Below are 13444 nucleotides of genomic sequence, written 5' to 3'. Positions count from 1 at the left end.
GATACACCTTTCATGCTCTTTACTAATTTTACAAGAAATTGCAGGAAGTAAATTGTTGATGTTTTTCAAGTGATCTATTCCCTTTGGACCAAGAGTGTGGAGGACACATTGGTGTCTCTGATCAACCACCAAAAGCTCCAAATAAAACCAGTTCCCTGAGGAAGAGAGGTGGGATTAGACACTGTGCTGAGCATTACAATCTGACACTGCAAATGCTGGACCCAGTCCTAGCTGCACTCCAGTCACAGGTGCAGGACCTCATAACCTTCACATTAACCTGCGCAAAGGTCACCACCTGCTCTCTTCTCACAACTAATTTTTCCCTTCTCAGTGTAGTATCTTAAAGAATAATAAAATAGTTTCAGTTGGAAAAGACCTTTGAGGTCGTTGAGTCCAAACATTAACTCAGCACTGCCAAGCCCACCACTAAACCACGTCCTGAGTGCCACAGCTGCACCTCTTTTACATAATTCCAGGGATGGTGACTCAACCACTGCCCTGTGTATCCTGTTCAATGCTTGACAACCCAGTCCTGCTGGCCACACTATGGCATATACAAGCCAGGATGCCACTGGCCCTTTCCACTCAGCAGCTTTCCAGCTGCTCTTCCCCAAGCCTGGAGTCATGTTTGGGATTGTTGTGACCCAGGTGCAGAACTTGGCACTTGCTGGACCTCAAACGACTGTCCTTGGACCATCAAATGCAGCCTGTCCAAACCCTTCTCAGAACCTTCCTACCCCCCAGCAGATCAACACTTCCCCCCAACTCGGTGTCATCTGTGAATTCAGCTGAGGATGCCCTCGGTCCCCTCATCCAGATAATCAATAAAGACATTAAACAGAAGTGGCCCCACTATTGAGCCCTGGGGAACCCCACCAGTGACAGCCCCAGCTGGCTGCAACTCCATTTACCACCACTCTCCAGGCTCAGCCCTTCCTTTCCTTCCCTGCTATGGAAGAGATGGTATTATTTTTTTTTCTTTTCCTTCCAAAATACCTTTCAGAAAACATGAAAAGTATTTCAAATGTCAGCAAGATCTGCTTAAACTCTTACTGTCTAAGCAGAGCAGCACTCAGCTCTGTGCCAAGAAGAAAACTCGAGCACAAAGCATTTAAATGAAGGCTTGGAGCTGCCTGGTGAGCCAGTGCATCTCTACAGAGAGGGAGCAGTGCTGCTGAATGTTTGCTCTTTGGCTCTGAGCACTGTCCCCCTAGGGCTCTGCATCAAGGCATCTTCACAGCTTTTCCATGACAGCAGCACCCCCTGAAATGAGGTGAGACCCTCAGTGTGTAGTGCGCCCCTGACACAGCTGTTCCCTGCAGAGCCCCTGGCTCAGCCCCAGCCTGTTTCAGCCCTGCTCAAAGCTGTGCTTTCAGTCTGAGCTCTGCTACCCAGCAGGGCAGGGATGAGACATTCAGCCCCTTGCAGGGGAATCCTGTGCCAATCTCTGGCGATGCCACCTGCCAGTTGGCAGCTCCAGGATCTGGAGATAAAGCAGGAAACACAGTGGTTCAGCTGAGCAGCTGTGACGTGCATGTTTATTCCTCTATATGCACTTGGTTGCTTTGCCACAGAAAGCTCCCCATGGAGAACTGGGGAGCTTTAAATATGTTAAAGTGCAAATTACGAAGTCCTGCCACTGCTTCTTGGATGAACTTTGATGGGCTGTAACTCAGCAGAAACAATCCCAGCACACCCAGCTACTCCCTGCCAGCTCCTGATCCCATGGATAGGAGAGGGGCTCTGGGCAGCACAGTGCATCCAGCTCATCCCAAAGCAGGGAAGTGCTCCTGGGCTCCCTACAGATGAGGTGCGTGCTCAAGGAGCAGATCTAGAGGCCCCAAATCTGCAATTTTCATAAAAGCTGAGTTCACCAACCAGAGAGGATGACACAACTGAAATGAGTCTTTCCTTGCACTGAATGAGAATGTCAGGACTCTCAAAGGGTATGAAAGGGATGAGCTGCTAAAATTTAGGTCTCCTCACAGATAGCCAGAGGGACAGCTTAGTTATGAGGCTAAATCAGGGGACACCTGCCCTGCAGTGAGCCTATCTCCTGTCAGGTAACACAGCAGGACTGAACACTCTCCTCAGGAGGTATTTAGAAGAAGGAGGTATTATATCTCAGGTATTTAGAGCAGCACTCAGTATCAAGACTCAGACACCAGCCTCTCCACCATTTTCAGTTTGCCAGCCTCCCTCTCTGTGCAGGCTGCAGATTGTCAGGCTGGGATGGGACCTGTGTCACGTAGCAGGAAGGAAGCTGAAGCTGCAGCTGCACAGATGGTACCACAGCCCCTTCCCCACCCCCAGCAGGTGATCAGCCTCTCCACAGCTCAGTGAGACATTTAAGCACAGCGTTCAGCAGCAGTGTGCTGGGAGGAGAGGTCTCCAGGTGTAAAGCATCCCCTTGAAGATGCTGGTGAGCACTGTCAGCAGGGGCTCCGCGGGGCTCAGGCAGCAGCAGAGAGCTCCAGCAGCACCAGCCTGCAAAGCCCAGCCACATGTGGAGATAACAAGCAACACCACAGCTAATGAGGCCATTGGTGCCTGGGAAGGAAGAAGGAACAGTTACTCCAACAGAAAAGCACTTGTTCTCTCCCTGCCTAGGAGGACAACACCTTCCTTGCAACTCCACCCTGTGTTTTACCTCAGCTTCTGACCACAAAATCCAGGTAAGCATCTTGGCATGCTCCAGGTAGCAAAATGCTGAGCACTGAGCTCAGCAAAAGCCTCCCTCACTTCAGCGACTCTGCCTAAATAAGTGGTAATTATTTTGTTGAGGTAAGGATGCAAAAAGCAGCTGGAAGCACAGGCTTGTCTAATCTATTTTTTATTTCACACACTTCAAAACCTGTCAAGGCCCTTTTCTTTTGCACTGCCAAGGCTCTTTTCTCAACTTATAATTCATTGTTCATCACAAGCACTAGGAAGATAAAGGAGTTTGCACTGTTTGGGGCAGGCTGACAAGCTCCTTAGTGGACAGCTGCTGACAAAGATGTCAAAAATATATATTGTTTCATCTTAAGAAAACAAACAAGAGAAGATTAAATAGTGCCTTCAGAGATTGCTCTACTCCCTACCAGAGGATGTGACTCAAAGCTTGGAAGAGGCAAAATGCCTCAATACAAACTCATATCATGCAGTTTCTGCATGAAAAAGCCTCCAAGGGCAGCTGGCAGGAAGCCAGCCACCCCAGCTGGGGACATTATCCATAGATAAGAGAACCTGTTTTACAGTTTACTGGCCTTAAGCAGGTGCTCTCAGAAGAGATGCAGTAGCTGGTTTAAGGCTGCTAAGCGGCAATTCACAAAACAAAACAGGCTGGAACACTGCTAGCTGAGGCCAGTGCTCCAGAAGGCCACAACTGCATCTTGATGCACTTTGAGACACCAAGTACTTGGCTGTGACCCTCTGCTGTTCCTCTCAGATCTGACAGGATCCCAGTTCAGTGATGCTGATTCAAAACCAGGGCAGCCACTAAACACAATAACCACACAGGAACTCTTCTTCAGCAGTAGAGATCAGAGGAAAGTCAGCTTTTATTCCATTTACTCCTTTCCCAAAGCCTGGCACTCCCCCTGCTGCATCCAAATGGGCCTCAAAAGCAAGTGAGCCACAATGGCACTGACATTTCCTTCCACAGCAGCATCAGGTTCATTCTGCTTGCATGCAGGGTGTGTCACAAAGGTGGAAGAGAGGCACTTTCCTGCTTTCTGACCAGCCAGTTCCTCAGCTTGTGGGAGGGTTATTCCTCCCAGTCCATTTTTGAGTCAATCTGCCCCACAGTGGACACGATGATGGGAAGCATTAGAAAAGCTATCAAAAACGATGTGGGCCTTATTCAGCCTGTGTAATTCCCCTGAAATATGTGGTGTCTCAACAATAAAAACATGGCACAAAGTATGGGAAAAAGGCCCTTTCCTAGATTAGCAGAGGCAGCTGCCTTTGGGTTTCAATGTCAGACTTCTGAGCAGAACTTTGTTCTTGATCCCCTGAAATCTTTTGGTTTGCAGAGCCAACAGTTTGATGTGTGCACCTTTGTCTGAACTCTGCTGCAACTGAAAAACTGACCAAGTCCCAGCCCATCCACTCATTTTACCAACTGCTCTTTGGGGTTTTAGTTTTTCAGAAACTGCAATGGAAAGAGAGCCAAGTGGAGGCCAAAGGAACAGGTTTGATGTGTAACCAGGGACTCAGAGACAACAGGCTAGAGTGTCTCCAGGTCCCCATGCCTGGGTCTCAGCCCTGGACTGGCCCATCCCTCAGCTCCAGTATGAATCCCAGTGTTTTACAGTGTCACTGGCAGCCCCCAAAGCTCCTGCTAGCACCAGGCCAGGTGCTCTGGAGCTGGGTGAACGCTTGGCTCTCACAAGCAGGACCGCAGAATGCACACCCAGAGCTCCTTCCCAAGGTATCCAGCTCAGCCAGGGGCTGCTGGGCCAGTAACATCCAGGCTCAAATGAGGCCATGGAGATAAAGTGAGATCTCCTACATGGACCATCTCAAGAGCCTCCAGCCAGAAACTCCACCATGTCCCATGGTATAAATCTCTGCCTAGGTTTAGGATTAGACTTCATGTATTTGGAGTCCAATTCTAACATGAAAAGCCTCTAATGAGTTCCCTAGAGCTTCATCCACTTTCTCCATGTCAAATTTGGATCATTAACTGGAAAAGAAAAAAGAAAGGTTGCAGTGAAAAGACAAAACAAAGCCAATGCTAACAAGTGCCAAGAGAAAAGGAAGAAGCAACATTTCCTCTAAGTGCAGCCACTCCTTTCCCCAGACCACAGCACTTCTGCTGCTACATCCAAACCGCCCTCAAAAGCACGAGGTGAACAAGACTGCAGGCAAATGACACACTCCTGTATGGTTCTGAGGATTCCTCTGATGTGCCCTTTGATATAGTGTTCTTCAAGGGGAACAACACTGACTTTTGGCTGAGCTTTGCAAAAAAAGGCTTGTAATGGAACTGTTTCAGAGACATGAGACAGAAAGGAGCTCATCTGATCGTGAAGCAACAAACAGCAACACCTCTTTGTTAGAGAAAAGTAAAAATCTCTGCATGCCAGCTCTGTGTCTCAGCTGGGTATGGTGTCAGGGAAAAAAACCCTATTCACCCTACAGTTTACTTGAGATTTTAAGGGAGGGCAAAGATATCAATAAACATTCTAAAATGCCACCACGTGAGTCTGTGCATTGTCACGATATCAGCTTCACTGCGTGCCTGCTGAGGGCCATCAACTGCAGTGCTCCAAAACCTCTCTGAGGCTGTGGGCTCCACTCCCTATTAACATTTTAGGCACCAAGGAACAAAATGTAAGAAGTTTTGCCTCACAAGCAGTAGCTTGCTCTGGATTAGAAGTACCAGCATCTCTCCAGTGAGCTGGAATTAGGGCAAACCCCCAACCACACAACAGATTTTAAGTCCCCAGGCAAGGGAAAATGAAGAACAAATTAAATGCTCACTGCCAGCAGTTTACCAAACAAAAGAACAACGATAGTGTTTTTCTGCAATTCTTTTCATTTCTCCCAGCATAACTACACATCTTCTGGATACAATCTGTTTCTTTGCCAGGGCTTCAGCATTCTCCCTTGAATTAACGATGCTGGAAAATCTCCACTTTTCATAGACTCTGATAGTCTCTGCTGAGCAGCAGAAGGCTGCACAATACTTGCTTATGCAATGACTGGTCCTGTGCCAGGAATAATAGCCTGTCTACTAGGACAAGCAACTCACACACAAACACCAAATACTTTTCTCATTAAATGTCTGAATTAAGTGGCATAAACCCACCCCAAACCTACTACTCATACTGCACACTAATGTCAGCCTCCAGAACAAGTGAAATAATACCACAGCCTGGTCTGTGAGGAACAGTTACCATGAGCAGGGAAGGGTGGCACATTCTTATCCACCATCTCCAAAATACTCTTGACTCTATCAAGAGCTCTCATTACAGGTCTAGGCAATAACAGGACACCTGGAGCAGTCAAAACACAGCTTGACCTGGAAAATACTTGTAGACAGGCAGTGCTTTGGCTACTTCAGGCCCCAGCACACTGCAGTCATCTGGCAGCTCTCCTGTCTGCAGGTGTGAGCAGGTGAAGTCCCCTCTCACTTGCAAAGTGATCTGCACACACTGACCCATCAGCACTTCTTCAAGGCTGTCCCATGACCATGCTTTTAAAGTGGTGCATCTGTATTTCCTTCCAAGGAATCACTGAAGGCAGGAGGGTCCCATAAAGTTTTATCTAACGTTGGAGGAGGAAGAGCAGGTCTGTCTGAAATCAGTTTGGCTGCAATAAAGTGCAAGTCCAGATCTAAATTTTTACTTCTGTCAGGATGGAAACAACAAATATCCCTGGGAGAACTCTTTCCCCACTTTTGACCCTTGCCTGAGAAATAAACAACTGAATCACTGACATTTTCTTGTAGACCTCAGAATTCCATCCATTGCTACCTTACCAAACCATTGGCCCACTGGGACATCAGTCTTCCACTCTTGTTCACATTTTACTGGCAAAAGAAATAGGACACATCTGTTTTACAGGAAAGCTCACTGTAAAGCTCAAGTAGCAAACAGATATAGACTGGACATTTATCCTGACTACCAGCACCAGAAATTCACATTTCCCACTCCATTCTGCTCTTCTAGAAGAGGTTTTTTGAAGAGCATTGAAAAATGAACTAAAGAAAAGTACAACTTTAGGATCGAAAACAAGTTAGACACACCTGGAGAGAAGAACTGCACATGTATGGGATGAAAGCACCTGGTCAGTGAGGAAAGATCCTACAGTTCTACACAAAGCAATTTTTTTCAAGTGATACTTTCTTGAACTTTTCTCTGATGTTAGTCCTTGTTTTCATACCAGAGCACAAGTGTGGTTTTGACCCTGGAAGATTAGGTGAATTTCCACCTGCATCTCTCCACACACCACACACCTACAGAACAGATTCTCTGTCCTACAAGTACTTCAAAGACACCTGCACTGGTGTTACCAAAGGGGCAGGTTTGGAACAAGACTCCAGGCCAGTGCTTGTCTCTCTCTGCCAAAAGCAGGAAACTATGGAGAGCCCTGAACCCACTGAAGAGCATGAGATTTATAAACCCACACACAGTGTGATGGCAAAGAATGAAAAGCTGCAATCCATGATTAAAAAAAGTGACAAATAAGTGCAGATGTTAAAAACAGCTACATCTCTCCTTAGTATTTGCCATCCCAGGGAAACAGCTTGCTTAAGTTACTGAACTGAGGAATCTGCATTATCTAAGTGCATTTGCCCAATTAGCCAAGTGCCAGGGAAACACAGCATCAATCAGCAGCTGGAATAACCCAGCCATGTAGGAAGCCAGCACTCAGGGAACACTGAAGAAGAAAGAAAATAAGGTGAGCATTTTCATGCTAGTTTATAATAGCCCTTGAGTTTACAGGCTTTATAGCAGAAGTCACATTTCTTGCATTTTTCTTTTCCAGAGGGTTCTGGTTTCTTGAGCTTCATTCTTTTCCCAACAGAGCCATCTAGTGGGTGACACCTCGTCTGTGAGAAGGAAATTTTGATTTCTCACACTGTAAGTATACACACAGCACAGGAAGGCTCTAGAAAGCAGCATGTAACAAACTAGCATTCCAGTTACTCCAGTCAGAAATTGCTAAGTGATGTTTGTCTTGGCTGGGACTTTCCTACCAGTGTGAAACTTCAACATTTTTAACACTAAATTCGCAGTATCTTTCTGAAGAGTTCATCCTAGACAGCCCCAACCTGAAGCCACAGTACAAAGCTTTTTGTTTATGCAAAATCCAGTATCTTCTTCAAAGCTGATATGCATTACAGAATTTACTTCAAACTTCTTAAAGCAGATACAGTTTGCTCCATCAAACCTCTTGAGGAGGGTTACTGTTTCTCTCCAAAATTCGTGGTTGCCCCCCCGCCCTCAGTGCTGCTGAATGCCACATGCTCTGCTCCTGAGAGAACAGCAGCTTGGCACTGCTCAAGAACAGGGACTTTAAAAGAGGTGAGCCAGTCACCATCAGTGGAAACGGTCCCTGCTTCTGAGGACTGCCATCTTTTGGACACATTCCTCATGAGAGGAGTAAGATGACACCACACTGCTTTTATGGTTAAGCTCAAGTATCCCTTAAACACATTCTAAGGAGGTTTCCATTGCAAATATTTAGGATCGCTACCACCCAGAAGAACATGCAGCAGGGTTTTCCCTAGTGATGCAAGACCAAATACAGCTTTATTTACACACAATTCAACAAGTTAATACATTAGTTCAACTTTCCTGTCTGCACACAAGGGAGAGTCTTCACAGCATCCAGGCAGAAAAGCAAGAGCAGCTTTTTTGTGTGTGTACAGACTGGTAATTGACCATATGCAAGTAGGTGATTAGGTACACAAGGGTTACATTGAAACATTTCAACCATTTAAGTCAGTAAGAACACTCATGCTACACTTTAATGAAGTTACAACTCCAACATTTGGCTTCCTGCAGATCAGCTGATCTATACACAACTGTGTATAGATAATAAGATGAAAAGCTGAAGTTGATAGTGAGTTTTGTTCAAAACAGTAGTATTTGGATTGAGTTGTGTTTAATGGATAACTATTTATAAAATTTTCTTCATACACCTGCACTGCCTTTCAAATCTACCAAGCATGTCAAGCATATCCTGGAAAATGCCTATTTTATGTTCTGTTATCTTTTCCCAGACACACGGGAAAACTGCTAAGAAAGTCAGAATAGATTTTTTTTCACTGCAAATATAGATTCAGGCTATCAAAGTTGTGTGTTCCCAATGAAAAATTCTCCCCATATCCAAAGAGAAAGATAAGAAATGCAAGAATACAAGCCCAATATAGAGATCTGAAGATAGACCTCTATCTACTGTAGGTCCATATAAAGCTAAAGAACCAGTGCTCTGCTTCTCAGGAAGCTGCCTCTGTTTTGCTGTATTTTCCATAAATGCAGCTGCTAATAAGACTTTATAATGTATGACTTAAAATTCTTCATTAAGAATGCTTTCTAATTCTTTAGAGAATAAATGACAGCAGGACTAAACAAGAAAAAGGAAACATAATGATCTTCAAAAACCAATGCATCACACAAAGTGGTCAAAACTAGATATAATAAAGTTCACTATTTTTCAAAGCTGGCTTGAGTTTGAAATCAACCTACAGTGTATTTGCCCAAAAATTGTCCTGTCAGGTAAGAGCAGACGAGTTTTTGTCAGAAACATTTATTAAACAAAACTGATACCAATGCACATGTAGTCAAGTTAACACCCCTAATAAAAAATAAACAATTCAGCCAAGACCAAAATTATCTTCGCTTCTGGAAGATGTTGCCACGGCCCATACCACGGCCTCTTCCTCTTGCAGCCACTGAAGAAAGAAAACATCAGGGATGACATGAATTTGACATACCTGCATATTTATCTCAGCAACTGACAAGCAAAACATCAACAAAACTCAAGGTCTCTTGCTCAGAAGCAAGGAAATGCTCAGAAAGTGATGTGAGAGGAAGAAGCGTTCTGTGAGAAGAACCAGAACCTAATGGTCCCACAGTCTGGCTCCTCAGAACAACTGCAGTAGGTATTCATACATTTCATGTTCCTTCTGACACACAAATCTCTGTCACCCAGGACATTTGGAGCCCCACACTCCTGCAAGGTTTTGTAGCACTATTCAGTAAGTTACTCCCCCACATCAACGTTACTGCACACTGAAGTTAACCAGGGACTTTGTGGCACATGACTGTTACTCAACTACCTAATAACTAGAGTGATCCCCTGAGGAAGGCACAAATGAGAGTGATCTACAGAAAAGGCAACAATTACAGCTTCCCAGTAGCTTAACTACCATCTTACTAACTAAAGCTGTTTTCCTACAACAGCTCAACAAGAACACCTGAATCCTTCCCTAAGCATTTCAAACAGCTGGTGGCCACAATTGCAGGAAAACAGAACTCCCAAGTTTAATAGAAAGGTTCTGTTTAAAAAGACTACTCACTACCTCTAAATTACTGTAGCATCAATACTAAACATTCAGGTAATTGGGACAATTTGAGTCTTGACTCTCACTGTAAGATAAAACATACAGAAAAACACTGTATGAACCAGTAATCTTTTCACTTCTTACTGCTTAATCTCCTCAGTGACAGAGATGAGTTTTCCAGTTCTACAGAAAAATAGGGGGAGGGACCATGAAGAAACTGTACATACCTTGAGCTTTGAGAATAGCTGCTTTCCCTCGCCCAGCTCCAGAGCCCTGGTTTTTATTCTTCATGCTTTTCAGCATAGGAGCATTCTTCAACATATCTGGTAAGATGAGAAACCGTATCTTGCTGCCCCTGATGTACACCTGCTCGAGCTGTGCCACCCGTCCATCTCTGTAGGTCACTGTTATGTTGGACATCTGGAAGGGAAAAATCAGTCAGTGCTCACAGGCCTCAGCTGTGACACAAGGCATCATGACCATGGAAACACACCCCACTGCTGCCCAGGACTTCTGCTTTCTCACCACTTTACGAATGAGCTTTATCAGCATCATTATTTTTGTTTTCCTATATGCAAATAGTTTTAATAAAGCTATTCTAGTACTAACTATTAGGAAAGCTTTCTAATTTCAATGAGCACTTGCCTGAAGTCAAAGTTAGGCCCTCTTAATGTGCATTAAATAAACTTCAGTTTATTAAATCAAGGTTTTTTATTCTTACACTCAGTGGCTTTAAACAATAAACTCTGGAAAAACACTGTTCACAGACAGTGAACAGGACAGACTCTTAAAATCTCTGATCATACTGACAGGGATGCCCAATCCTACTCTGAAACTGGAAATAAGCTCTAGCCTCTTTGGAGCATTCTGTAATGCTGAATCCACTTCACCATGGTAAAAACCAGCAGCAGTGCAGTTTTTATTTTATCCCAGAACTAAAAGCAACAGTCTTTTAATCAAGTTTTTAGCCTTCCAAGGCCCAGATCAGCCTTCCCTCCATCCTTGTGAAACAAAAGATACCTGACAATTCATGTTGTCTTCAGCTTCGATAAGTTTGCCTCGATAAACTTCTCCTGTATTGGTCTCGCAGGTCACGATGTGGCCCTCGGCCTCGTGCAGGACCTTGATTGGCACTCCAATCGACATGGCTGCAGTGCTGTGGCTCTACACCTGCGGCACAAGCAAAACAAAAGCTTTTATTACAAAGGAAGATGTAGCTCCAATTACACAATCCATCATCCCTTCCGTTAGCGTAAAGCATCATTTTTCTCACATTTTTAAGACAACGTGTGTTTCGACTATGCATCAGTAACACTTCTCTAGAGACGTGTCCAACGTCTTTAAACACCAACAGCCAGTCTTTTCCAGGTCTCTTCTGGGAAATTCCCTTTTAAGGGCCACAAAACAAACCACTCGTAGCTCCACGGGAAGAGCCCCAGGTAGATCCCATAGCGGTACGGCCCCTGCGAGCCCCGCGGGCAGCACGGCGGCGCTCGGGGGCGCAGCGCCGAGCACCGGGCCCTTTCGTGAGGGAGCCAGGGCCGCCCAGCCCTCCCGCAGCCCGCCGCTCCGACCCGGCCCCTCCGGCTCCTCAGGGGATGCGGCGGCGCCGCCCGGGCGCCTCCCCACAGCGGCCGTGGAGCAGCGTGCCCCGCAGGGAGCCGAGACCCCCGAGCCGCACTCACCGCCCGCGCCGCTCTCCCCTAATGGCCTCCGCCGCCTCCCGCCCTGCTCCGCGCGCCGGAACCGGAACGAGCGCTGGGGGCGGCGCGGCCTCATTCCGTCCGCTCCCGCCCGGGGCCAGCCCGGCAGCCCCGCGGTGCCCCGGGTCCGGGGCAAAGGCTGCGCCTTCCCCGCCCGCCGTGTCATGCCCCTGCCCGCCCGCACGTCCCGCTGCTCCCCTCGCCGCCACGGCGCGGGGCAAGCGCCCCGGGGCCCGGCCCCTCTCAGCCCCCGCCTCCGGGAGGAGCCGCGGCGGGGAGGAGGAGTCCGCTCCGCGGAACGGGCCAGGCAGGGGGCCCGCGGGCGGCGGGTGGGGAGTGAGGGCCCCGCCGAAGCTCCCGGCGGCCTCGGTCCTGCCGAGCCGCGGTGCTGCGGGTTTGGCCCGCGGCAGCCATGTGGAATTACCGGCCCCGTCGGTAAGGTCGTGGCTGCGGGCAGCCGGCCGAGCACAGAGGGGTTCGCAGGGTGCTTTACAGGCACGGCATAGACGGGCTGCTCTCGTCTCGGCACAGCCGACAGCCATCGCTGAAGAGCTCTCGGTGTGTTGGGAAACAGGTGTCTGTCTGGAAGCTGGACGGCCAAGAAAACTTGTCACTGCTCTCTGAAACTTTCACGTGGAAAACGCGTACCCCTTGGTTAATGTGGGACTTGGCAGAGGCGCTGGCTGCTTGCATAAAGGGGACAGATTCACAACGTGTTAAGAAAATATGATGACAAAATACTTGAGAAAGCCTCCTGGTTTGAGGACAAGTGGGAATTGGTTTTTTGTTTTTTTGGCTTTTGTTTTTTGTGGTTTTTTTGTTGTTTTTTTTTGTTTTTTTGGCTTTTGTTTTTTGTGGTTTTTTTGTTTTTTTGGCTTTTGTTTTTTGTGGTTTTTTTGTTTTTTTGGCTTTTGTTTTTTGTGGTTTTTTTGTTTTTTTGGCTTTTGTTTTTTGTGGTTTTTTTGTTGTTTTTTTTTTTTCTTGTTATGATACTTGACAGGGCCTTAAGCTAGATGAATTAAAAAGACTGAATATATCAACTGATATGCTATTCTTTAAAGTCATGATTAAACAGGGGCACAACTAGGAAAAATACAAGAACATTATCTAAAAAGTTCTATAAATCATATTACCCGAAAACTAAACAAGTCCACATGATGTCAAATGCATTTTTATTCCCATCATAAAATATAGAGGACCTTGTTAACGAAACTTCTCAAAGGTCTTTTCTAGATCAAAGGTTATTGAGACAAGCCCTTTGTGATTAACTCATATTGGTCAATGTTGAAGTAGCAATGACAGAGTAGCACAACTCTTCAAGTCCTGCTAGTGGTGAAACTGAAACCACCACATTGCCAACTCCATAAAAATAAAAAACTGAGGCAGAGGATGGAGCTTGTTTTTTGGGGTTTTTTGGCAGAGATTATTAATTTTCCCTCTTTATGGAGGTTTTGACAGAATTAATACAAAAGGACAACTGGTGCTACTTGTGAGTTCTAACTTGTTTTGTTTAAATTCTGTAAATTACCATCCCTGAGAAAAAAGATTTTTATAGAAAAGGTTTAAATCTGTGGGGCTCCTAAGAGATTCCTGCCCGGAGATCCTGGTATGTTTTCTCCCAGTTTGGTTGAACTCCTCTTGTGGCACAGAAGTACAATCAGACACAAGAGAAAAGGTGAATACCTGTGTCTTACCTGCTGCTATCCAGGAGGAGGCACAGATTCAGTTGAGGGGTGGT

The 13444-nt window shown here is 46.1% G+C and overlaps 1 protein-coding gene across 1 annotated transcript; it reads right to left on the bottom strand.

Annotated features, from left to right (window-relative positions):
- Positions 1 to 9230: 9230 nt before the first annotated feature.
- Positions 9231 to 11960, bottom strand: SNRPD3 (small nuclear ribonucleoprotein D3 polypeptide). The gene is made up of 4 exons (XM_041420516.1): positions 11689 to 11960; positions 11024 to 11173; positions 10231 to 10423; positions 9231 to 9391 (listed from the first exon to the last, which is right to left on the bottom strand). Exons 2-4 carry the CDS (start codon positions 11147 to 11149, stop codon positions 9330 to 9332), a joined length of 381 nt encoding a protein of 126 aa, XP_041276450.1. The 5' UTR covers positions 11150 to 11173; positions 11689 to 11960; the 3' UTR covers positions 9231 to 9329.
- Positions 11961 to 13444: the final 1484 nt, after the last annotated feature.

This window comes from Onychostruthus taczanowskii, unplaced genomic scaffold, assembly GCF_017590055.1.
Source record: "Onychostruthus taczanowskii isolate IOZ18803 unplaced genomic scaffold, ASM1759005v1 scaffold64, whole genome shotgun sequence".
Lineage (NCBI taxonomy): Eukaryota > Metazoa > Chordata > Aves > Passeriformes > Passeridae > Onychostruthus > Onychostruthus taczanowskii.
This window is presented reverse-complemented; position numbering and strand designations above follow the sequence as displayed.